The sequence below is a fragment of the Rhipicephalus sanguineus genome, chromosome 6 (assembly GCF_013339695.2).
Source record: "Rhipicephalus sanguineus isolate Rsan-2018 chromosome 6, BIME_Rsan_1.4, whole genome shotgun sequence".
NCBI lineage: Eukaryota > Metazoa > Arthropoda > Arachnida > Ixodida > Ixodidae > Rhipicephalus > Rhipicephalus sanguineus.
Window position 1 is genome coordinate 164912323 of NC_051181.1, and position 27616 is coordinate 164939938.

At 45.4% G+C, this 27616-nt stretch overlaps 1 protein-coding gene across 1 annotated transcript in view; it reads left to right on the top strand.

Moving 5' to 3' along the window:
* The window catches only part of LOC119396986 (structural maintenance of chromosomes flexible hinge domain-containing protein 1), a 218328-nt gene that overhangs the window by 142790 nt on the left and 47922 nt on the right, over nucleotides 1-27616 (top strand). Inside the window, exons 33-38 of the mRNA XM_049416665.1 lie at nucleotides 5752-5957; nucleotides 8177-8289; nucleotides 8405-8460; nucleotides 8553-8637; nucleotides 11721-11852; nucleotides 25546-25698. Of these exons, the coding sequence (XP_049272622.1) occupies nucleotides 5752-5957; nucleotides 8177-8289; nucleotides 8405-8460; nucleotides 8553-8637; nucleotides 11721-11852; nucleotides 25546-25698 (745 nt within the window). The remainder of the gene's footprint in view (nucleotides 1-5751; nucleotides 5958-8176; nucleotides 8290-8404; nucleotides 8461-8552; nucleotides 8638-11720; nucleotides 11853-25545; nucleotides 25699-27616) is intronic.

A 27616-nucleotide genomic window follows, 5' to 3' on the forward strand; every position in this document is an offset into this window, starting at 1 on the left:
AATTCCGACGGCGAGGCAGACAAAAATAACGCAGTTTTTTATTAAATAAAGGTTTGTCCGTGCCGGGCACATTTTCCTTTTGTTTTCATGGTCCATTCGATAATCTGGAATTCGGTTAACTCGGACATTTTCGCCGGTCCCGTGAGACCCGGGTTAATGAGGTTTTACTGTATAATATAGGGTGTCAATATGTAGAACAAGGAATGCGCTTTCAAATGGTATTTAATTTAAGCAAACATTTCTATCGAATTTTGCAGAAAAATACTTTAATAGCAACATTTTTGACAAAAACGAAAACATTCTGTAAAAACATCAATGCTGCTTTGCACCACTTGAATACAAAGAAAATGTTGAAACATACATTTTAACCAAAAATTCCATATCCAATATCCCTGCAAATACAAGCATCCTATCTCTAGTCGTTGCTTAGATACAAAAGAAAACGGTAGCCCAAGTGGCTATTGCGCCAGCGCGCAGTGCAGTTACGTGATGTGGTGAAGCACAAGTTTGCGCAGCGTGTTTTGCAGAACACATTCGTTTTCTGCATTACTTTTTGTTCAGGAGTATGCGTTCACACATATTTATTAGTTGTGCTGCACATCTTGGCAATTATTTCTCGGGTAAAAAAGGAGCATAAAGAAATCGATGGCTCCAACGAAACGCCGCGCAGCACTACCGAGTGCAATGTCGAGGTCCACTCTGGTTATTTTTTTTTTTTTGCGCTAAACTCCACTTGTTCAGTAGCCGCGGGCAAGCGGTCCCGCCTAAACGATGCTGACACCCCACAGATAAGAACTGTGACCTTTAGAACACTCCGGATATCTCTCGAACGGAGCGTGGCAGCGACGACTCTGTTCGGAGATCAAAACGAAAGTTACTGGCGGATACCTATTGACGTTCCGCTGCTGTTGGACGCATGTTTGCTAAAGACCGATGAGTCAAAATCATCTTCCGAGTCTGCGCTGCTGCCAACATAAAAAAAAATTCTGACTCGGACTTGCCGAAAATCTGCCGAAATTTGCCTTTTCCGAGAGGCAGGGGCGCGCGATGTCGACGCCACGTTGACATCGCGCTTGGTCTTCTCGACTTAAGTGGCACTTCAAAGCTCTCTCCGTGGCGGAAAAAATAAACGAATAAGGGAAACCAGAAAAATTGCTCCTGTTTTATAGGCGATGCACAAAGCGCCTCCGACGCCATCTGCTGCCACGGCTCGGAAAACGCTGATGGGTCCCGGCGAGCAGTGTTCTCGCGGGCGTCTACGCGAGTGCACGGATGGATGTTTTTTCATCGTGATTTAACGACTCTGTCGGGCCTCAGCGATGTCGAAAAAAAGCTCCTGCGTTGTCGGCTGCTCAAACACACAGAAACGATCGCCAGGAACGCACTTTTACAGGTTTCCGGTGCTATTTCATGAGCGAGAGCGACGGCGGCGGTGGATTGCGGCTGTACGACGTAGAAAGTAAGCAATCGCGCTTTGTTTACGGCAGTGTTAGAACGATTACCGGGTTTTTATTTCTCCATTTATGTCGCTACATCTTCAGCGAACGCTACTACGTTTACACTTGGTCGCCTCGCCTGCATTGTAGACGGTATACAATGCACATGAGGTTGTTATTACTGATAAGACGCGATGCCTAGGCTCTCTTGAAAAACGAATGGTGCGAAGCGCAATGCCAGAGAATGTGGGGCAGGTGACGGCTCCTTTACAAAAGTGCCGTGGAATCACGTGTGCTGTACGAAATCGGCTGCGTTCTACCCACCTAATGATGGCACTGGAATGCGATCACTGGTGCCTGCGTACGGCTCACAAAGGAGGTGGCTGGAGAGGATCCACTGAGAGGATCCCATGGCATGTCGGTAACGTGATAACGCAGACTCTGCGTGGTGGCACAAGCGGGGCTTCCCGACTGCGCTCGCCCGCTCCCTAAAGAAAAAAGAAAAAAAGAAAGAACATAAACAAGAAACGGCTCAATTCGCTTAAGAAAGGTCGAAATAATAAGAGAACGCCTGCTTTCACTTATAGACAACAAAATATATTTCTTTCAGCGAAATTACTGGGGGTCGACGAACATGCACCGACGTTCTTATAACACCCAGCAAATACGTAGCCAAGCTGCTATGACAAGCTAGGTGACCACCAGCTCCGCAGTGACACAGTCTCGTGCCACTAGCGCAAGCTGCCGAGATATTTTTTTATCGTGCTTGTTTCAAAGTTTTACCAACGCTGACCCTTCGCGTGGCCGCACCCGTGAAATCCATGCGCCGGTGCGACAGCGCTTCCTGAAAATCTACTATATAAACAGATGGCACGTAAACGAAGCTACTGTGTGGAGAAAAAAGAAACGTTGGTTCATGCGTCAACGCATGCAGGCATTAGTGATCGGGGCGTTATAAAGAAAGCGGTGTACTACGATGAGCTCCACTTCATAGGGAAGCTTGTTGACATTTGTCTGTGGCAAACACTTGGTGCGTGTGGTTACATTGTTGTTCAACACAGCTGTGACATCGGACACATGTCCACCATTATAAAGTGCGGCTCCTTTGCGCACACTATCACCGCGAAAGTAATTATTTGGGACGCGCACAAGGACGCGTCGTGCTTGCAGTGAAAGGAGGCGCTTGCTACGCGACCCGCCGGCGGTTCCAACGGCTGCCACTACGCGGCTTTCAGTGGTGCCCCTACAAGCACTGCGCATCGCGTATACGATTGATGATGTTAGTTGTCCGTAAGCGTTTGTAGCATGGCAAAATTTGAAGTTGAAAACCGTCATTAGCGGGCTATTGATGGGTATAGGCACGTACAGGAAAGTGTTAATCTAACTGCGGCCTATCCGTGAGACGCGCGCGCGCCATGAGGCGCAAGCGGCTTTACAGGGGTTGATAGCACCCCCACAAGTTATGGTGATAAAGTGATGAAATTTGGCATGCAGATGCGATTTGTTATGCTGATATCATAACTGAAATCGGTTTTCAGCTATCTGTAGTAGTTCTTGAGTTACAACACTTGATAGACTCTCATTGTCATCCCAAAATTGATTAATGAAGTAGACATATGTTCGTCAACATTTTTGCATAACTGTATTCACAAGGGCTCGTTCTGTGCCATAAAGCTATTGGTTTATTTTTTTAATGTTCAAATAAACACAAAAATTTTTTGAAATGTCCTGTATATATTGTCTCATTAACAACTCATCTCACCTCTTTACAATGATGCCCGTATTGCAGCACTGTGCCAAGGGAAAGCTGGAAGAGTTGCCTTTTCTAAAACCTACTTTTGTAGCGTTAGCTACCCTTGCCTAGCCGGAGCAGATTTTGCGTGGAGGGTCATGAGCCATGCTGCGCATGCGCGAGGATCAGTGATGTCACACAGCTGGGTCACCGGAGCTGTCATCTCACGTGCTCTCCGACACCGCCGCTGCTGGTCTGTGCGTTCGGGAGGAGTGGCGTCGTAGGCGCGGTAGACACGCTGGCACCGGCGTGCGCGCAGACTCCGCCACCGCCGCGCGCGGCTCGCCGCTGCTGGTCTGCGCCGCATTCGAGAGGAGTGGCTCGCGAACTGCTCGCGAAAGCAAGGCCTTCGAGATTGGCATTTACTATTAACAAAAGCATAGCCTTCGAGATTTGTATTGCACAAACATGGCGTGTATGACGTAATTGCATGCGAAAGCAAGGCCTTCGAGATTGGCATTCACTTCTGCCATCGCATTGGCGTAGACTCATCATCATCGTCATTTGTCGGAGAGCGGGAGGAGTTCGAGCTGGTTGGAGCTCGCACGGTCGTGCGTGCGGTTCGCGGTCGGACTCGCCGCGCCGGTCGTGATTGCGTGTGCTTAGTTCTTTCATGCCTACAGCTGTTGGTGTTAAAAAAATCACATACGTTGATTACATTTCTGTGGATGAGGCCGTCCTAAGCTCCGCGTTTCTATCCATCGACTAGATCGCGGCTGAGCGCGCCAATTTTCGTGCTGCTCGTAAGAATTGAAATAAAATTCTGTACCACTAAATATTTTGCCGTTTTTCCTGTTTTTCGGCTCTTACGTTTCCCGTCTCTTACGTTTATTTCCTACGGTCCCTTCAAAAACGTATCAGCGGGGTTCTACTGTATTTGGTAGTGTTAGCAGCGGCTACGGGGTAATTGTATAGAGTGTAAGTGTTAGCGATGTAGTCTTTACCGATGAAAAGTCATTACAAAAGTTTTGTTAATATTTAGGGACATTACCAATCTTTACACCATTCCTGTATAGTGTTAACCCTTTAAGACGCTATGTACACAATTGTGTGCACCACTTGTTTTTGCTATTTGTGTCGACTAGGCGCTATGAAAGAGCAAGATATATTGAGGTTTCAATGAATTGAACCTCCTGCATGATAAATTTGACTTCATTTAACTTTATTTTGCAGCGTACTTTTGCATATGATCGCTTTGCTAAAGGCACTACCATATTCAACAAGTCGTTCGACGTGCCGCTTCCCGCGACCCATGTCAAAAGTATAATTTTTCTTTGCTCAACATGTACATTAGCGAAAACGAATTTGCACTATATTTCTAGCCTGAGATTCTATTCTATTTATGCAGAAACAGAGCATGAATGTCTTCAGAACAAATAAATATTCAATTACATAATAATTAGGAGTGATTACGATAACGCACAAGAATTAACGTATTACAAAATTGTTTTTATTTCAATACATTATCGAGTGCCTTGGAAAGAAATTGTATCGATTTGACACATTTACAGACATTCCTTCATAGGTGGCGTCTGAAAGGGTTAAGATCTGACTGTAAAACGAAAGAATGTAAGACATTAGTTACAGGGTGATATAGCACGCAATCATCAGCGAATAATCTAATATAAGAGTTGATGTTACGTGGCAAGTCGTTAATGTAAATTGAAAAGAGAAGGGGGCCTAGTACAGTACCTTGTGGAACGCCAGAGTGACCACGAGAGAAGGGAGATTCAGGAGTTAGCAACAACAAACTGCCTGTGATGGGTTAGGAATTCGTGAATCCAGTTGAGCACGGAGGGGTCTAAGTTCAGGCATGATAGCTTAAGCAGTAAGTGACTATGGGAAACCTTATGAGATGCTTTTTCGAAATCAAGAAATATGGCATCAACGGGGATATTATCATCAAGGTGCGAGTGAATTTCACGCAGGAAGAGGGCTAGTTAAGTTTCACAAGAATGACCGGGACGAAAACCATGCTGATTAAGATGGAAAAAATTCGTTTTTATCTTTAAAAAACGCATACATGTTTGCCAGTATTTACTAACTCTATCAGTACTCGGTGACAAGGCAATAAGCATCATTCTACCATGCCTGCTTGCTATGAAGCCTACAGCATTACTAACAAAAGCTTGCTTGATCTGTTTGTATAATTGTCAGGGAAACTCTGATATGTGTTTAAATAAACATACTGCGAAATTGCTTTTGTAAAAAGTCATACGTTTTGGTATTATAGTATTACGTACTGTATGCATATGTATTTGCTAAAACGTGTGAACTTAAGAACCATCTACCATGTCAATATATAATAGCTGTGTAACAGATCATTCTGTCACGGGTGGCCAGACTTATTCAAGCTGCGTGAAAGTAGATTTTTTCTCTGGCCTCCTACTTTTCGCTGTAATGTATTGTATTGTCTGTGGTGAAAATAAGTCGATTGATTGATTGATTGATTATGTGTATGGGCCTCAGTCATTGCTAGCTGCTTTCCAAGCTGCCTGAACAGCAGGTGTCTGTTCTGTGCAGTGTTGCTCCCAAGCCATGCGAGTTTAACATCTGCTCCACCAACTGCCGAGGTCTTTTCACACTGGGCACAAAGGCAACTATTGGCCGGACAATCATCAATGGCCCTGTGCTGAAGCTGCACTTGACTTGTGACCCAGAAAAGCCAGTGGAGCTTAATGTGGACTACAGAGGGAAAAAGACCTACACTGTGGCTGATGAGTTGCCAGGTATTTGTTTTGTCAGCTTTCTCTCAGAAAGGTTGTTGCATGAAGAGAGGACAATGCTGTGCCATCTGTCATCCCATGTGTGCCCTGTACGCAAGTCTTCTACATTTTTTAATGTTGAGAATTGCTGGATTGGTACAGAAAGACGTGCATAGGATAGGCTTTCCCTTTCCTATCCACGTTTTCTCTTGTTTCCATACCAATTCAACACTCTTCTTCCTTCAGATGCCACCAACTGGCCCAGCAATTCATGATTCTACTTATTTGTAGTGCTAGCAGAACAATGGGCGCACTGTAGCACTCTGGTTTAGTGACCCTTGCTGTGTGTATACCACCACAGTGTGGCATCTATGGAGAGGATTGGCAATGCCATTATGTGCATTTGTTATAGGGGTGTGTAAATATTGAAGTTTCAAATTTGAATTGAATAATTCAATTTGCCCTTCGAATTCTTAATATTTGTACTTACGAATAAATAAATGTGACGCATATCGAGAACATTGCCAATGTTGCAAATTGATTAGGATGGCTATAAGGTGCCCAACACTTGTTTTAACTTTGTTGTAAAACAACAAATCAACACTCACCCCCATATTCACAAACTCTGCTTTCCTTACGCATGAAGGCGGCCTTTCATTAGGTGAACTTCTGAGAAGGGGTAAACGGACCTCTCAGAAATCCACCTTAGGACATTTTAAGGGCACTTTACGAAAGTTCCCTTATCTGAATAAATGACTGTCATGGTAGCGAGGCTATGCAAATTTTTTATTCTTAAATCGTCTGTGCATGTGCATATAATCTATCCCTACAACAAAAAGCTAATGAAACTGTGCACCAGCACTCCTATAAAGGAGCACTAACAACGTTAGACAGGCAATTTGCCCGTTGTTTACTCTTGTTGACTCAACTTTGTTTCTGGCCGGCCGCCACGTCACCATAACATGCTTGTTGAATACATGTCATGCCATTTGTATATGTTTGCTTGGGCATTGATGCGTTCTGCGGGTTGAGTTCGGGGGTCAAATGCGCTGTGTACGGCGTGCCTTTCTTTCTCTATTCGGCGAGCGTCTTCATGGGAAATGGGATGTCTCAAGGCTGAATCCCCAGAATGTTTCCGTGTGGCTACTGTTGGGTGGCTGTGTTTTGATGGCCATCAAAGAGCGCTAGGTGTGTGATGGCGGTGAAGAAATGGTCAATGCATGTGGAATGAGCGAACTGTGTAAGGGAATATACTTCTGGAATGTGTTCTGATTCAGCTTTCTCCTAATAAATGGGTGTGGTTTTCTGCTTACCGTACCTGCATTTATTTTGGCCATTGTTAGCACTTTTGCCATTAGATTTTTGCACCGAGGTCTGGTTGTGGAAATGTTGAGATAATTTCAAAGAAACCGGATGGCTAACTGCTCCGTTTTCACTACTTGCTACTTTTGAGTAGTGAAAGCAGTGACAGTTTGCCGATGGTGATGCTCCTCGATGTATGTTAAAATTAAGGCTCAGCTGTGTCGACTCCATCGTTGTACCGTGATATGTTGCCTTGATGAATACGGCACGTGTGACTGCTCACACATTGCTTCAAGGCTTTCTTGTAATGTTGTGGATGCTGTGCTTTTGAACGCATGTCGCTGTGTTGGGTTAGATAAGCAGCCCTTAAGGTATCTTGGAAACTACCTTACGGAGGCTTCCTTTTCGTGAACGTAAGTTGTGTTAAAGGGGGAACCGCTGAGGGCAAGGTCCGCTCTTGAAACACGGTAAGATGCCGAAACGGTAAAGAACACTAAAGATGAGGTGAGGTTTGTCTGAATATACTGTGGTCAGTGTTGCCTGTATGTTCCTTCATTGTTGTTGCATTGAGCTTTACTGCAGATGTGTTCACAATACATATGGCTGATAGGAATTTGGCTGGGACAGTCCTTTTTTATACAAGTCTCTTTATTGTAGAGCCATTCATATGTACTATATTTGATATAGTATTGAAGGAAATGAGCGTTTGACCATACTCACATTGTCGATGAACAGCGTAATGTCAGCGGCATTATGTTAAAGGTGATTATTTCATTATGCCATTCCAGTGTTAACTGACTATAACTTTTTTCTATATAATTTGGGGGATTAGGGAAAAGTTGAATGAAAAGGGACATTGAATATATGCTACAGCTTCATGTACTGAAAGTATGCTGTACACGTTTTTGTGCCATACTTCATATTTTTTTTCCCCAACGCAGAGACGACTGTGCGCGTGGTCGCAGAAGATGGCAATGTCATGTGCTCTGTTCTTGGGAAACAACTGAGCATGAAGTTGACTCGTATAGACTGTGCTCCAAAGAACCACCAAAAGGTGCATAACTTTTTCTTAGAAGAATTTCTAACTATGTGGTAAGCATGCCAGTTGAGACATAAATAAACCCTTAACATTTTTTCCTTATGTTTTCATTTTATTTGTTCCAAACTAGGTATTCACAGTAGCTCCAGCTGAAAACACATCTTCCAATGGCGTTTATCACTTCAGGTATCTCATGTGCCTTTGCATAATATTACTGCTCAATATAGGCTGTAAACTAGGATTGTACAATCACTGTTTTGTTCTTTCTCTTGTTTCAGAAAAGTGAGGGTGCCAGAAAAGTCTGGAGAATATAACATGCAGTTCCACTTTAACAATGGCAAGCATGCGATCAGCAGTACGATTGTAAGTCTGTGTGTTATTGCTTTAGTATCAAAGGCATGGGATTTGCATTCCTGATTCTAAGACACTTATGGTGATGGCTATATGACTTTGACACGCTGTATACCTAATAGGTACCTAAAGATAGTTTTTGCCATTCTATAGTTTTGCCTTTCTACTGTCGTTGTCAGAAAAAGCAAGAATTGGTCCTTTTACCATGCTCAGTACTTTACACCGATAGATCACGAAGAAATGTATAATATGATAATTCATTTAATTATTGGTAAAGGCAGTGCTTTCTGGAAGTGCGTTAAGTGATAAAAAAAAATGGAAGTCCTACTGTATTGACAACATTTTGTGTTCTCAGTCATGAATGTTGGCTCGAGGAAATTGTGCAAAGCGGGATTGTATCGACAAGATTCTGGCTGTATACCACAGACACACACATAGAGTCTACTCAGTACTTAAATGGACCCTGAAACGATTTTGATGCCGGTTTTGTACAAATGCATTGAGCCAGCAGAGCAAGTCCTTGGGATCATGAGCAACCTGGCTTAAGCTCTCTGTATAAAGTATGGGATTTATTATAAGGCTTTAAATCTCTCAATCACTATGGATCGTACCACTGCCGTTTTCACACACCCTCATGATGCAGAATTCTGGTTTGAGCTAGTTGGTACTGGTTCATAACTGAGGATACTTTTGGCACAAATCGAACGAGGACACATAACACAAAAGAACAGGACGGGTGCCGAACTTGCACCAAATTTTCATCTAAATCATTTTCAACTAAATCATCTTTCCGCTGTAGAATAAAATAAAATTAGTTGGAAGTTCATTGCCCTGTCCTGTTCTTTTGTGTTATGTGTCCTCGTTCGATTTGCGCCAAAAGTATCCTCAGTTATGCCCCATGATGCGTTCCACGGTTGGGTAATGTCACACAGGCAACTGATTTGATTGGATGTGCCACACGCATCACTGGCAATTTTTCCAACTTAACTGGGAACAAATATTGTTCATAATGGTCGGAGCACTTTATAATTGGTCGTAATAAGAAAATGAAGCAAAAAGAGAATGCAGAATGGCAATTGACTGCTACAGTTGGCAGATTCCAGCAGACAGCGGTCATCACGGTAGCATACTCCAATTAGCCAGGTTGTTCTATGATTATGTACCTAAAAGGATCTTTCTGGGCCTCTTTGAATTGGAATTTTCCTGCGCTTGTAGTGTTTCTGTAGAATATTTTCAGCCCAGAAAATATTGTGTTCTTTTAGACATTAAAACAATTTTTACTTGTATACAGTAGAACCCTGCTGATACGTTTTTGAAGGGACCGTAGGAAATAAACGTAAGAGACGGGAAACGTAAGAGCCGAAAAACAGGAAAAACGGCAAAATATTTAGTGGTACAGAATTTTATTTCAATTCTTACGAGCAGCACGAAAATCGGCGCGCTCAGCCGCGATCTAGTCGATGGATAGAAACGCGGAGCTTAGGACGGCCTCATCCACAGAAATGTAATCAACGTATGTGATTTTTTTAACACCAACAGCTGTAGGTATGAAAGGACTAAGCACACGCAATCACGACCGGCGCGGCGAGTCCGACCGCGAAGCGCACGCACGACCATGCGAGCTCCAACCAGCTCGAACTCCTCCCGTTCTCCGACAAATAACGATGATGATGAGTCTACGCCAACGCGATGGCAGAAGTGAATGCCAATCTCGAAGGCCTTGCTTTCGCAAGCAGTTACGTCATACACGCCATGTTTGTGCGATACAAATCTCAAAGGCTATGCTTTTGTTAATAGTAAATGCCAATCTCGAAGGCCTTGCTTTCGCGAGCAGTTACGTCATAGACGCCATCTTTGCAATTTGAATCTCGAAGGCCATGCTTTTGTTTGCATCAGTTGAAAGATTCTGTTGCTTGCGCCTCTCATGCGGCTAATATTACGGTCAAACGAGGCCAAGCTGCGTGAAAATGCACCATGGCCGCTCTCTTTGGTAGTCACTCGGTCGGCTCCGAGCGCACTTCGCGACGTATCATACGGGAACGGTCCGACAGTTACGACGTAACAGCGGGGTTCCCAATACATTGTATGCTATGGGAGCTATGCCGGGACCGGCGGAAAACGACGTAACAGCCGGGAAAACGCAGCAGTGAGGAACGTAACAGCGGGGTTCTACTGTATTAAGTCCGTTCGATTCGCTTGCACCACCTGAACCAGTTCAAGAGGTGCTGCACCTTGCCATTCGTTTCAGCCGTGCAGCACTGGCGACCTCCAAACCACGGCATTCGTTTCAAAAGGTGCAGGATAGGTGCAGTGCTGGTTCACAATTTTCCTGCACCTCCTATGCTGGCGGGGCCAGCTTAGTGCAGTTGCGTGCGGGCGCACTAGCAGCTGAGCAGATGACGCAGCATTCAGGTGTAGGCAACTAACCCATGTCTACTAACGTGGTGTGTTTTGCCAAAATATTTACGCCTCATAAACTGTCCACATGTGTGGTTTGCCACCTATCAAAGTCATGTGGATGGCGTGAATAAAGGGAACAAAAATAAGGTCTGCACCATGTCGGCACTTCGTCATTTGTTTCTTGTGTCTCACTGTGCCTGCATCACTGAACTTGCGCTGCACGATTTGTGAACTTCTCATGCACCACCGTGAGCCGGTTCCAATTGATGCAAGTGAATCGAACGGACCTATTATTTCTGGATTTGCAGAATTGTTACATATGATAGTCGAATTGCAAGTTCTTGGCTTCAGATTGCTTAAACGTTTCAACAACTACTGAGATTGACTTGAGATCGGAGTTTGAGAATTTCGAAGGCCATCAGTCTTACAGCCGCTGGTAAATTGCACATGTGATTACAGTATTTACATAACTGATCACGTAGCGCAAAATTTGACACAGGATAAGAGAGGGGGACGAAGCGCTTGTCTTCGTCCCCCACTCTTGTCTTGTGTCAAATTTTGCGCTACGTGATCAGTTATGCATTACCAACATGCCCAACTTCATACTCTTGTCAAGTATTTACATCTTTCTGCTCTGCTCTTGTTTACCACATTTGGGTGTGAGGTAGATGACAGGAGTGTTCTCGCTCTTGTAGATATCGCTAACAGTTGTTCCGGATAGTCCCGTGAAACTGGCGCCCCAGCAAGACCCTGTGATTCCTTCAGTTTCTAACCAATCCAAGTCCTCCTGTCGGAACCTGCTCAAGTACCTCAAGTTGGATCTCACAGTGAGTGCTTGTTTTGCTGGTGCTCTATTCTAAGGATTTGCTAATCTTGCAGGGGCATGGGCACAAAATGTCATTGCTGAGATGGCCTGCGGGATTTACATGCACATAGCTTGGAGGGTGATTTACAGTCGATCTTGGATATATCAAACTCGGATATACAGTTAAACCTGGATATAACGAAATTGACAAATTCCCTAAAAAATTCGTTATAAACAGGTTTTCGTTATATCCGGTTTCAGCACGAAAATTCGGAAAAGAAATGCAAAAATTAAACACATGGGGAATTGAAGGCAAAGCTCACCCAAAACATTTATTTAGCGACAAAAAACTGCCTTATTTTGCTCTATTGCTTGTTTGTGAGGGATGGCAATACTGAACGTTCATAGGACATCAGTACAACGTTGCTCCATCATCATCTAGCTGGGGCCTCTGAGATTGGCTCCGGCGACGCGCCGTCGCGTTGCCGGAGCCAATCTCCGAGGCCACGGTCTCGCGAACTCACAGCGCAAGGTGGCAAAGCGCGTGACGACAGTGACGAGTCGACCTCTGAAGATCCGTCGTTGTCACCGTGGTCGCAGACAGTTTCCACCAGCGCCTAATCTGACACCTCGGAAGTGACGACACAGTTGTCAGCATTAAAAAAAAAATCGCAAAAGCTGCACGTCGTCAAGAGTTGCTTCATGCGCACACAGTGAAACCACGCACGCACGCAAAGAAAGAGCGAACTCGAAGTGTAATGACACGGAGCAAGGATATTTTTTTTTTATTGGTGTCGCCTGGTGCCACGTTAATGAAGTGCAGTTCAGAGACTACTGCAACAACTGAAGTATGGCGCTGCCAACGCGAAAACCTTTTTTTTTTAAAGAAAGCCGGCGCGGTTAGCGTGGTGGCACCCGCGAGCGGCTGGATGAGGTTTGAAAGGAGGGAGAGGGAGGGGGGGGGAGGGGCACGCCTGTGCACACACCCGCATGTACAAACGAGCGCTCGCTCTAGCCTCGCAGTCGCCGGGGCTTCGATAGCGCCATGCTTGACGCTGCTGCTTGGCGCTCCGTTGTTGTCGGGGTAACCGCAGAAGGTGCATGTGGCTCCTGCTCGTGCCAAAATGACAAAATTCAGGGCAAGATCCCTAGGTTGTCAGTGGCGAAGATTCGTTATATTATTGGTTTCTCCCACTGCCACATTATTACATAGAGGTCGCAAATACATGTGTTTCTGTGGGCTAACGGCGGGGAATAGAAAAACTTTGTAATATCGAGGAACTCGTTGTATGGAAGTTTGTTATAGGTAGCTTTAACTGTACAGAGCGGTAGCTATATCGAACGGTTGAGAAATCCCCATGAACATACCATGCAAAAGTATGGGGTAGTGCACACATATATCGAACACACGCACAGCAAAACATCCGATATATCTAGGCTTGTGCGAATAGTAAATTTTAGGTTTAAAGCGAGTAGGGATTTGGTTGAATAATTTTGAAGGGAATTCAAATAGTACATATAACATATTATGAAGAAAAATGAGTACATTTGTCATGACACAACTAACCTGCACAATATTGTTACGTGAGTGACGAGTCGCTTGCACTGTAGGCTATTTACAAGATATATTTGCAAGAGCGGTTGCAGCTCTGACCAGTCCGGCTCCGAGCTCGAGCAGCGAGCGACCTTCGTCCTCTTCGTCGGGCACACACGCGCGTCGACAATATGCATTCTGGCAGCCTACATTTAGCCATATTTTTTTAATGTTGGAACAAGGCATCCTTTTTGGTTCGAAGGGAAGTCGAAGCAACTTTGAATAGCAGCAGGATTTGACTTTCATCAGTAGAATGCAGATGATAACCTGTAAAATATGTTACGTTTTAAAACTTACAATACTTAGAATATATAAGCCGGTATAAGAAGATCTTAAACTTAAAAATTGATAAATCGATGTGAGGGTAATATGTTCATTTAACCTTGAAGTGAGGCTTCATGGCAGTGCGGATTTTCCATGGATAGGTGTATACACCGTATAGCACCCCTCCCCTGCAGTGAAACCACCTTTACAGGGTGATTACATGCGGTTTATATATGTCTATTTGTTCATTTCGAATACTTTGAAATTTTCAATAATTCAAGTTCGTGTCATAGCGAATTTGAATGCTGTAATTAGTTCGAATATTCGAAGTGCTCGAATATTCGCAGAAGCCTAGATATATTGAACACTGCGCCGCATCGAAGCCCTTAAAGTGCATTTTTTCTAACAGATACTGGTCACCCTTCGGCCGCGTTCTAATAAAATCCAATCCCTCTTGCCCGCAGGTGGCGAAGAGGCGGTGTCTTTGCATTGTGTTGCTTTGGTTGGTTTTGCAGTGCTCATTTGATGCACTATCTGTAAGTTGTAACGCACAGACATAATGTTTTCAAAGAGGCCGATTGCTGAGAGCACCAAAATGAGATGAATACGAGGTGACTTGGCATCCTTGTCACAATCTTCGCATTCCCTTCCTTCTTTGTTCATGCACTATGGCATGCGGGCCCCAAAAGCATAGCCTTTGAGATCTGCAACCTATTGACATATTTTCAATCAATAAACACAAGTCTCAGAGGCTATGTTTTTTCTTGCTTCCCGTCCAAGCTTTTTTCTTGCTTTCTGTCCCAAGCTGCGGCTGTCTGCTACAAAGCCACAGGTGCCATCGCCATTGCCGAGATGTTGACAGTGTGGACTTGTTCCTGGTAAATTCTCAGTAAGAAGTCGAACATTTAAATGTTGACCCGCTTTAAGCAATAAAAATGATGACTGGTGCTTGGAATGACGTGAAGCAAAGCATCGTTGTGAACTGTTTTCTTGCGGGCTTTGGTGCCAGGTATAGTGAACTAGAATGTACTCTAGTGAGCCTCTTCGATTTACACTAGGGATGTGCGAATATCAGAATTTTTGAATACGAATCGAATACGAATACATAGCTTCGAATACAAATCGAATACCGAATAATCAAGAGAGGGATTTTTTTTTCCACCAGTAATCTTATTTTACTACATATTTATGCTGAAAACAGTACACTTGTATGCTATCAGCACAAAATCTGTTATTGCACAAAAGAATATCTGTACTTGCCAGGAAGTGCATGACTGTGATATATTTAATGGAACTTGCAACTTAATGGCTTAGGCTCAATTCGCATGTTGAACAAACTTTTTCCTCCCTTTTCTTTATGCGGTAGCACTGTATTAGAAAAACAAACAAACAAAAAGAAGCTTTTGCACCCGTCTTGGTGGCTTAGCAGCTGTGGCGTCATACTAATGAATGAGGGCGCTGTTCTGGTTCCTTCCCAGCTGCATTATGAAGGGGTCAAATGTAACAATGCCCATTAAAGGGGTCATGAAGCACCCCTTGGGCTTGTTGAAAAAACACATCCTGCGGAAAGCTGACACGGGTATGAACTGCTCTGCCAAATATTACAGTCGTGCGCGCCGCGTAAAGGCCACAAGCGGAGCGCGAAGTTGCCGTTTCCTCAGGCGCCCTCTTTTCAAACAAGAGGCCGGTTCTCACTCTCGTCGGTGGGCGCGGCGTCTGCACGTTGACGCCGCGGATCTGCCAGTTTACGTCGCAAGAGACATAGCATGCTTATTGGCCGATAGCCGACGTAAATCGAGAGCGGCGTTCGGATCAGATGCGCTTCTTGCCGCGGGGTGCCGCCACTTGCCGGCACCGCACTCCTCAGTACACGGTAGCCGCACTCGCGCAAGCGAATGTGGGACTGCGATGTGGGAGAACGACAGTGGGAGAGCGATCGCGTTTCATGACGCGTGCTGACGTAGCTTCTTTCCCCCGTGCCATCCCTCCCTGTCTAGCTTCCAGTGCGCTCGTCAGCCCGAGAAAAGAGAAAAAGCGCTGGGAGCGTGCGCCAAACCCCCGTAACTCCGCTGATTCTTGACGGATTCGAGAAATTTTTGCAGCAATCGATTCGGGAGGCAGTAAACTGCGATACTGAGGTCATTAAATCATTACTTGGAAAAGTGGTTCATGACCCCTTTAAAGAACCTCGGGTGGTCACAACTGATCAGGATTCCTCCACTATCATTGTCATATCGGGGTTTTGGGAGTTTGGGCACTACAACTTCCCAAACTCAATGTTTTTGTTATTTTTATATATACTTTCGCCCCTGTTATCACCGGTCGACACTGAGGCAAACGGGAGTATCTGCGGCATCTTTCAGCCACACAATGATCATCATCTGGGTTGCTTGCCTTTCCTTTCTCGAAAACTGTGCGCTGGCTACTTTCCTATCACGAACGCTATGCAGTGCTGATAGCCACATGTTGTTCGTGACAGGGAAGCACCGGGCGTGCGGTGATAATGCAAGGAAAGCCCGTGAGGTAGGTGACATTATTGTTGGGTGGCAAAAAGACACCCCAAATACACCTTTTTTTTGTTGTTGGAGTTTACGCCGCTGGAACTCCTGTTCAGAATGCGGTGTCGGCGATGAGCGCATTATTTCACCACTTTGAGGACCACCTTCGTGCACTCGTTGCTGCCGGCCGTAAACTGACGCTGGTGAAATAGCGAGATTGGCGAGATCGCACGAATGATACGCATATTCGATGGATTCTAAAGTCATTCTGCCGGGAACGCAGCGTAACCACGCGGTATATTCATTGCCTGACGTGCGCCACAGCTAGCTAGAAAGAAATATATGTGATGACGCCAATGACGCCGCAGTAAAAGTTACCAAAGTGCCCACTACTGGCGCTACCATTGAATCATTTCGGAACTGTGCCAAGTACAGTAGACTCTCGTTAAATGGGACCTGAAGGGACCAGGAAAATGTGTTCCATTTAACAGGAGTTCCGTTTACTGAGAGATGAACAGGAGTGCAGAATCCAAGTATGAAACCAATTATATTAGATGCAGTTGTTCCGTTTAACAGATTTCCGTTTACTGAGAGTCTACTGTATAGTGGCTGACATCACGGCACAGCGGACAGACAACTCATGCGGCTTTCGTCGATGCTTGCGCGTACGTTTGTACAGCAATCTGTTAGTGAAAACCACCACAGCTACATATGGGACGCGGTACCTCTGCAGCATAAAGCCGAGCGTCCCTTGCTAGTTGTGTGCAGCCATGCGCAGCGTGATTCCTTTGTGCTCGGAAAGCAGCGCACGGAGTAAAAGTTTGCAGGGTACGTTCTCAGGCCAACGTGGCGACGGCGAGCTTATTTCATTTCTGCAAGCGACACGTACTTAATTGAAGCGGTCCCTAATTGTAGCGAACGATGTGTTTGGGTTGTCACCTGTTCTTAAAAGCGTGCAGTACACTTACACCAGCGGCAACAGCACTAAGCCACACACACTGCCGAGCAGGCAGTTCATGATCGTTGATAGGTTTGTCGCGGAGAAGTGCCACGGCGCAATCCTCGGTAGCAGTCATCACGCCCCCGTGTATTTTCGATGCTTATCCGTGTGGGCATCACCGCACTCACACTGAAGTCGTAGTAATAACTGGTCGAACGTTCATGCGCTTACCGTAAGGGTGCAAAATTGGAAGTTCTTTTTAGTAATATATACGACCGAATATTCGAAAAGATCGAATATATTCGAAACTTCTCGAATACACTGTTTTCGAATCAAATACGAATATTGCAAATGTAATATTCAGCTGATATTCGAAACTTTCGAATATTCGCACACCTCTAATTTACACGTCCTGGGCTGCTCCGGATGCCGGCGCTGCATCAGTTTTTCTTGGGGACCAACTGGAAGCTCCACCCAGTGGTCCAAGACCGCTCGGATGCATGTTTGTTTTTCGCGTGCCTGGCGGCCTGCGGACGGCCCGGGACTGTCTGAACGATTTCTTTCGGGCAGCTGGCAGACGACGGCGCAGTGCGGCCATCGTGAGTTGGACACGGGAAATTTTCGACGTGCTCTTGCTCTCTTTGCTTTTCTATCTGCTTCTCGCACGTTTCCGGATTTCACATTGTTTTCGCACCCAATCCGTGTCGTCTGCGTTGTGAGCCGCGTTGAGCATGCACGTATTTCTGAAGGCCGGGGAAACGCGCGGTGCGCGCCAGAAAAAACAGCAACAGAATGCCCACGCGTGTCTTCAATGTGCGCGCGCTCCACTAGTGTACTTGGTAAATTGTGCCACAACGCAAACAGGTATCATTCATGATCTAACCGCCGTTGCAGTCGAGATTGGGTCAGCGTTGTGGCTGGTGTCGCAGCCATAGACGGAGCAGACGGCGTGGCAGACGCCATCACGGCTGCAGCCAGCATTTCAAGCGCGCAGTGCGCAGATGGCCCGAGGCTGCTTGAGACTCTTGGATCACGTGATAACGGCGCCACGTGACGTAGTTACCTATGAGCCAAGGCGTCCGCGGGCCGCCGGCGACTGCTCCGGGACTTGGTAATTTGAAGAAGAGGGGGCTCAGTGGCGCAACCAGCCAGGTTCTGGTGTCCTTCTTTTACACAGATGCCGCGAGATGGCGCCACTGCTACATTTCCTAGCAGCTTCGGCTTCGTTGTCCGGCTGTCGCGGGTTCCTTTAGAGTTGCAGCTGCAGTTAATTCTAACACGTGTGTTTGCTTCCTGGTTCATGCAAATATCAAACAGCTAGGTTACTCACTGCGTGGCTCAGCAGTTTTATTTTGACCAAGAATATATGTTTTTTCATGTTTGCCGCACGTGCTCAGAACATTTGCGGCACAGCGGTTGTTCATTATATGCATACACTAACTGCTTGCTTTCATTATAGTTGTGGTGTAGGCTTACTATTTAGGTGTGCATGGTACAGGACATTGTGCTCAGCATCAGGAATGAAAACAGACACCTAAGCATATTTCGTATTTCGAATTATCGATATATCCAACTATTTCGGGATCCTCTTCGAGTTCGATGTATCCGGGATCGACTGTATTGAAAGTTTTTGTGCGCACCTTGAGTTGTTGACATCACCTAAGATGACCAGAAGGGGACCTTCACCTTCCGTGACATCGCCGCAGCAGCTGAGTACACTAACTGCTTGCTTTCATTATAGTTGTGGTGTAGGCTTACTATTTAGGTGTGCATGGTACAGGACATTGTGCTCAGCATCAGGAATGAAAACAGACACCTAAGCATATTTCGTATTTCGAATTATCGATATATCCAACTATTTCGGGATCCTCTTCGAGTTCGATGTATCCGGGATCGACTGTATTGAAAGTTTTTGTGCGCACCTTGAGTTGTTGACATCACCTAAGATGACCAGAAGGGGACCTTCACCTTCCGTGACATCGGGCTCAACTAGTAATGATGATGTCATAGTTGCCATGGTCCTTTTACTATGCTTGTGCCAGTAGACTGCTATTCGGTGGCTGCTCGCGATTCCATGCCCACAGCAAATGTGGGGAGTTTGTGGAAGCCTCACGAAAGTTGTTGCCACCAGATGATGATGACAGCGACGACATCGCGCAGCACGTGTGGCAGGTGAAAGAATGCCAGCAGAGGATGCAGGCATCGCGGAAATGTGTCGGAGTTCTGTGTGCTCACGTAGTCGCGTTTCTGCCACGTTGCACTTGTTGCACTAGTTTCACTCGGTGGCTTGTCATTCTCAAAGCTCTCCCAACTGAAACTGAGACAGGTCAGTAATAAACAGGCTGTAAATAATTATCTGTCACGCGCTGCAGCAAGCAATGTGCCGTGTTACGATTGACAGGCCCACAGCAACATATTTCAGAAAAAAAAAAAAACACCAGACCAAAATCAGCATCTTTGCTCCCAAAACATTTTTTTTTAATTATTGACTTGATTTTTAAGAAACTTACTGCAATATTTGGGTGCTTATTTCAAATATGCAATCATTTCTTCAGTATAGAATGCAGCTTTTAAAATAGCATTTCGTGTGCCTTGTTTGGAAGCAGGCTTTGCTCTAATGTCAAGCTGTTATGCAGTGAAGCGTACCGAGCTCTCAAGGAGCCACTGTCACGGTGCAGTGCGGCAGTGCCTTTTTGGATGTGCACCAGCGATGCGTGGAGGCATGATGATGGCAAACGCGCCAGTACGACTTAATCGCTGACAACCTTATTATGATAAGAGTCTTCAGCTAACTGTGTTGTGGTACATGTAGCCTAGCGCAGTTGTAAGCGTACTGCATGGGTTTAATAGCAGACAACCTAAACCCACTACACTGCCTTTCACGGCTGCCTCTTTGTGCGAGATCGCTAAATGTGCCACACAGACATGTTGCTTTCAGGAATGAAGCAGCTTGTCATCACTGTGCCTGTGTGTGGTCAGGTACAGAGTGGGCACGATGAACACTCTCATGAACACAACAAATTCCCCGGCAGTGATGGCATGAGGTGACAGGCTGCACACACCTACAATCAGTTCATCTCAATTAGGTGGCAGAGATTTTTGTACAGTACCACCTCGCATGCACATTACATCTGAGAAAGGCGGACGAGTCTTCTGCTCTCGCGCCACAGCCTTTGTGTTCCACGTCATCGTTCCTAAACATTCCTTAGTATAGCAACAGTGCAAGAGAGCTGTAATTAGCAGTGAAGCTGTTTAAGCTGTCAATAGCTTGTGCTCCATCGTAGAAAACTATTATCATCATGAACCGGCACGCACTCCCTTCATTCTCTTTACAGTGAAGCTGTTTAAGCTATCGGTAGCTTGTGCTTCATCATGCAAAACTTCTCAGGTGGGTATGCGCCACAGGAATTGGGCAAGCCCCACTAAAGTGTACAGCAGGCGCAAGTGTCAAACGAATACGTATGAAAGAGAGAGAGAAAGAAAGTGATAGGAAGAGAGAAATAAAGGGAATAAAGGCATAAAAAGATAGAAAAACATAAACAGAGAGAGAGTAAGAGGTAGAAAGAAAGAGGAGAAAGAGGTTTGCACCACCAGTGTGACGCTGCCATAATTTTTTTTCCGCACTTTTCTGCATGGTACCTTCGGTGATGGTCATGAGACACATTTGCAATTGAAAGTTGGCACGTGGTTAAGCGAGCTTCCCGGCAAGTACCGAACATATTCACAAGAAGGGAACAGCACAGATACACGAGACAAGAGAGACTGACAGGACAAGAGCGCCAAGTCGTGTCAGTCTCTCTTGTCTCGTATCTGCTCTGTTCTCCGCTCTGCAGCCAAGCCAACCCTTTTATATTCACAAGAGCCTGTATGTGTTATCAAAAGGTTCGATTTCAATAACTCGATGACGCTGAAGTTTCTAAATGGTACAAAAAGGTTTATTTACATTATTTACAACTGGTAGAGCTAAAGAAGGGTCCTTCTCTCGTTCTTGTTGGCTGTGCCGTCTGGTTTAGCAAGGGGCAGTCTGGTCCTCTCCATTATCCCGTTCCCAGAACATATACGCAGAGGTCCCAATCACCCAACCTTTCCCGTGGGCAAGGAAGTGTTGGCCAGAGACCCCGTGACAGTTTGGATGAAAGGAGAGATCTTTAACAGTGTGAGCACTGAAATGCCTAATAAGTGTGCTTGTAGGCCTTTCTAGCTGCAGTTTAATCTCGGTATAGCTAACACTGCCGCAACGAAAAATTTTCTGTTCCCCTTCAGCTGCCCATAAAAAACAATGCGAAGAATTTCTCATCATAATCAATAATTTTCTTAAGTGCTTCTTCGAGGGCTGCCACATAAGGAGAAGGTGTTTGCCTAGGATTGCCACGAAATTTCGATGGCAGCTCGATTTCTCGTTGACTTCTGACTTCCTGAGCAGTGTGGTGGCATCGCAAGACCCGCGTCTTCATCTGAGACGCTCTTTGCGCAACCACAAGCACATCCCGATAGCTCAGCAACAGATCGTCCATCCACCATTATACACCTGGCAGGTGTGATGTGCGTGTGGGCTGTGGTAGAATCGTTCAAGAACTCCCGCCTTGTTTCTGGCATCAAAACAAAACTACTGCTAGTTGCTTGGAAAGGCTTGCATTAGGTGCATCTTAGCGTTGTGACAGAAGGACTGGGTGAATTGGGTTTGCGACACTCTCTTTGCGCACGCACGTTGGAGCATGCGCATTCGTGCATGTTTGTTCGACTGCTTGGGCACCTTTTTTATCTTGTTACGCTTTGTGCCATTTATCTTTCCAATGTCACTATCAGTATATTTATAGTGCGTGACTATGACTAGCGCTCGCAAAGCCCGGCGTTTTGCTTAGCACTAAGAGGCACCTAACTCTAGCCTTTTGGTGCAAGGGAATGCCATTCTAGATGCACTAGGGTGTGATGCTTGATCACTAGGGATGGCGTGCACATGTAGAGATTGACACCATTTTTTTCATCGGCGTGCTCCACTGGTGAGCGGCCACCTTTCTAGCGTTATGAGTAATTCTGTGAGCACCTGTACATATTGTACATGAAAATATCGATCAAAAATTTTAAACATTTTTTTTAAGCAGCATCTGCCCTTAACATAGGCCAGTCTTTGTTTATATTGCATGACGAGGTATGCCCAGCAGATTCCGATGTAATGAGCCTGCTGAACCCAGTGCCATTAGCCTCACGTGAACTGCTTTTCTGGTTTACTTTTAAAGGCCAACTCCGGCGATTTTTCGAGGTCGATGGATCTCAATGAAATTCGCTGGGTACGTTCCTTTGCATGTTTCCGTTAGTTATGCCAAATTACAGACTTTAGACATGCGCAGATTGTTTGCAAATTAATTTTAAAGATTGTCTGCAAACGCCCTCCTGGCTTCCCACAATTATTGGCAACATTGCGTCTGTGGCGTCAGTATTGGGAAGGCGGCGGAAGTGACGCAGCCGAGGGCACCGCTAACTTCAGCCGCTACAGCGAGCGTCTGCTGTGCTGGCCGAGACAATGTCATTATCAGACGCGGCACTGTCAGTCGCAGACATTACAGCTGATGTGCGGCGTGCTCGCCTCTCCACTGTGCGCCGGCGTGACCAGCATGCCTTTCACGACTTCCGGTTCGTTCGTAACAACGTCTACGTCATACGTAGACAGTACACTCGGTTGGGTTTCGGTTTCAGTGTTGCGCTTTCTTGCTTATTTAAAATTATTCTCCAATTTGCCGAGTATTTCCGCTATCGGGCCCGTAACAGGAGCGTCTCAGGAACATAAAAGCACCATTACTTTGACATGGCCAAAAAATCGCCGGAGTTGGCCTTTAAGGCTGATTCACACCGAAGGCGGGGCGGCCGAAGCGGCAAAGCGGGGAAAACCTCCTCTCCAGGCTGTGAAAACGAGGCGGCAAAAAATCAGCCAGGGAGCGATTGGACTAGACGCCTCGTTTTACCCTTACTTTGGCCGCCTGGAGAGGAGGCTTTCCCCGCTTTCCGCTTTGCCGCTTTGGCCGCCCCCCCTTCGGTGTGAATCAGCCTTTATAGTTACTCTAGAAGCAGCAGTAACAAAGGCAGCAGTATCAAATCAGCTAAAAAGAAACTCTGCATAGGAAGGACCAAAGTACACACATTAAAAGATACTGTGTATACCGGTGTACAAGAGACACCTTTTTTATGATATTTTGGCTGGTGCATCTTATACAACGTTGTGTCTTATATACGCAAAAAGTCATGCGATTCTGCAAGACCAATATGTTTATATTTCATTTGTGAGTACAATTTACTGAGTGCAAGAGTATTGGTAAATAGATATCTAATCTTGTTATAACAATGAAGCAGGTGTGCTCTTAGATGTCAGCTACTTGATGTTTAAGCAGTGCAGCATTCACGGAGATTACGGCTGCAATAAAAGCCACCACCGTCACGCACACTATTGTGCTGTTCGAATTGTTTGTTCTTAATGTTCTATTGTGCCTCAGTTTCGTGGGTTTAATTACCCCCGGAACTGAGGCAATAAATAAAGAAGGGCACCACAATGTTTCATTGTAAGGTCGTGGCACCCACAATACCAGTTACAAAAATGAGATTAGCACTTTGGTATCATCATCAGTTTCCATGTGAGATTGCTGCAGTCCAGCAGTTGTTGCAGCTTCCGGCTTCCGGTAGCCACTTACGTTATGTATGGGTGTGTGAAGGTGTTACCCGTGGGGAGCGATCGGGGTTTATGTGTTCCTGCCAAGCCTCATAATGTCGTAGAGACATTGCCAACAATGTGCTTACAACGCCGTGTAAAAGAGTTACTCAGAGGCTGACAATGGCAATCGAGCGATGCTGCCAACCGAGATGGAAGAACTTTTGACGGTGCGCTGGAGGAGGTGACTTCAAATACAGTTGAATAAATATTGGTTTTCTGCACCTTAGGACAACTTTATTTGCAAGTTTTATACTGCTGCTTACAGATATTCAGTGCCGTGTGTGACTACGCATTTCGCAATGAATGTACTCTGTGTGCATCTTGTTTTATCATGTTGAGTTAAAAATAGATGCATCTTATACAGTAGACTCTCGATAATTCAGACTTGAGGGGACCTCAGGATTTTATTTGAATTATCAGAAGTTTGAATTATCAGAAGTTCTCATAAATATGATTCGCGGCAACACACCAACTAACACTGTGTGTTTATTGTTTCTCAGTGCCGCAGCAACATCATAGACTGCTCTGCATGATTGCCAGTAAAATTTTTAGACATCAGCAATAATACTGGTACTTGTTATTACACAAGGCACGCACGGGTTTGTAATTAAAGACGAAATGTGTTGCGTCCCACGACGGTTGCTAGCTCCTTCAGAACACTTTCTCACATGGGATACTGTAGAGAAAGTGACTTTAAGAAACGTTTGGCATGCGATAGATCAAGGCCAGACCGTACAGTTTTTTTTCTCACGGTCAGCACGAGCTTATTGGAGCGCAAGGTTCGGCTAGTTTGGCTGTTTTGTAGGCACTCAATCAGCTTTATTTGCGCCTGTTAGTAACAAAAAAATGTGAACGTTCAGCTAGAAGCAGCAAAGGCAGCAGATATTCTTAGACATGGACAAGCAAAAAGTTTGAATTAACCGAATTTGTGCAGTGAGGCAGTTTGAATTAAGTAGCTTTAAAATAAATTGAAAACATAGTGAGCCGACCAAAAATTTAAGATTTGTTTGAATTAACCGAAAGTTTGAATTATCAAAGTTTGAATTATCGAGAGTCTACTGTACAAAGGTGCATCTTATAAAGTCATTTTTTCCCTGGAAAGTTGTATAAAGTAGGAGGTGCGTCTTATATAAAGGTGCGACTTATACACTGAAATATACGGTAAGCATGACAATGTTATCGGCAATTTCAGTGACATAGTGAAGGTGGCAGAATACTTGTGTTCTGAACTGTACAGCCTGCACATAAGTCATCTAACCTGAAATCAAAGCCAAAAAGGACACCAAAGTACCATGTGTAGCTATCAATGTGGTTGGAAAGTCCATGTGAGGCATGTCTTGTTGAAAGGTGACAGCAGCTGATCAGATCAAAGGCACATGGGTGTTTAATTTGGTGCTTGCGCATGTGTGTGTATGTTTAAGGCAGAATGCGCATGCACGTCTAGACAGTGAACATGGGCACAGCAATGTAGCACAACAATGTAGTACAACACCTGTGAAATCTGAATGGACAAACATTTTGGTAAGTAACTGACTGTAGATGTTAAGTGACCCGATTTTAATCCTCAAGTCGTCCTCTTATGCTCAGATTTCATTTGTAAAATGTTTTCACTGGGATGATTGAAGTTTGTTGTGCTTGAGGCTGCATATATTTTTTCTTTGTGTGCTATGCATGTGTGTCACTCTATTTGCACAACTGACTGGCTGATCACCTCTTCAGGACCGATTTGGCAACAACACAGCGATGAATATGACTGGCGTGCTGACACTACAGGTGATCTCTCCTGACCCATCTGTGAAAGAAGTTCCGTACTTTGAAGGAAATGTAAACCAGTACCAAGTGCCTATCAGCAAAGGATGCGCAGTGGTGCAAGTAAGCATGTCTGACGACTTCTTTGCAAGTGCATGCAGTGCACGCAGATGTAGCGATTGTCGTGTCCTTCCTATTCCTTTTGTCCCCGTCCAAAGTGCGCGACTTAACCATATAGGTATAATGATCAGTCACCAACTAGCCCAGATCTCAACCCTATTGAACCTTATTGCACGCAGACATATGTAGGCTTCTGGGAATGTTCAATATCGTCTACCATTTGACCGAGTATTAGAGGAGTGTGTCTCTTCTCTAGCTACCATGGCCATGGCCTATCTTGTGGGTAATCTTTGGCAGGTGCATAGGCTGGACCTATGCACCTGCAGCAGGTTATCCGATTCCTGAGGTCAAGGGCATCTTGAGGGTTGCCTGTGACCTCAGGACCTACACCAGGCAGTACCATCCAACCACCGTATCATCTGTCATAAACCCCTTCTCATTTGCTGGTACTCAACACCTTTGGTTTGTGCTCCTGATGTATAATGTTATACAGTATAACCTCGTTACAATGGATCTGTTTACAACAGACATTCGGATATTGCATACCAATTTGCAGCGTTATGCCGACCTCCGTATTTGTTCCACTGATTGAGCTTCGTTTACAAGGTTTCTGGTACAACGGACATTCGGATACAATTGACTAAAATGTCAGGCCAGCAAGGTAGGGACTCCTTTAGAGCGGACTTTTCTGCCACGGACAACCAAATTCACTGACTTCCGACTTCAAACATCGCTTAGCATACTTTCGGGACGGGAACAGTGCGCTGCGGATATCGACGTACCGATTTAAGAATGAAGGCCGCCGATCTGTCAATGATCAGCTATGCCTAGCTGTAGCGACAAAAAATCGGCACACAGTGTGCTTGGTGTTGCGTTTTTGGACGCTGATGTGCGAAATTGCCACCGCTTCTCCGAGCGGTCGTTGCGCGGCGAGCTTGGCCGGGGGGTCCACTGCCGATGCGCAAAATGCCCATCCGCAGTTCTGAGGAGCCAGCGGGCGATGCGATTCGTTGCTTGCGACGAAGTACATTGTGACTTCTTCGCTTTCGCATGTCCGCTGGCGCGATGTTCTTGCCCACAAAGTTTGGATTTGTCTCGTACATCGGCACCGTGAGTGGTGTTAGGCCTAGCCACGACATCGAGTAGAAAGCTTGGTTGCGATGTGCGTGGCTGCGGTGCCTGATGTTTCAAAGTACGTCATGTTCCATTGCGAGTACAAAGAGTTGTCCCGCGGTGGTCTTCGTCATAAGCTCCGAAGTGCTGATAAGAAGAACCTCCAACAGCGGGTCCAACGAGTCAACGCTATTACTGTCGCACGTCTGCGATGTTCTATGCACGTCTGCGATGTTCGCGATGAGTGCGGCGTGCTATCGTAATCATAATCTGATGATTGAGCTTCTGCTTGCAGCTGCCAAGCTAAAGCATTCTAAATTATCGTCGACCCGTGAACACAGAACGAGTGCGAACGCGTCACTAAGTAGCGCAATTTTCGACAGCCGCGACCTCTCGACGCACAAGCAGCAGACGACGATCCTGAAGCAAGCATCACGGCAGAAGCAGCCAATCGGAGGCCTTGAATTGAACTTCAGACATATGCTTTTTGTATGCTTGTTACTGAATGGATGAGTTAGCTGAAACGGAGAACTTGAACACGGAGGAATGCTCTTTATGACGAGCCCAAAATGGTGGCGCTCGATTGTACCGTTGCGGAGCTATAATTTTGAGTTTTTTTTGCCATTTCCGCAGTTTTCGCCAAGTTGGCAGACGCAAAAAGAAATTTTTTTTATAGCACTTCTACGTAGTTTTCAGTGAAGATATTTTGGAATTGGATAGAAAATGGGCTACAGAAACTGAAAATGCGATTTTCGAAAAATAGAAATTTTTTTGGGTCCCCTATTAGAAATAAGACCATGTTCATTAC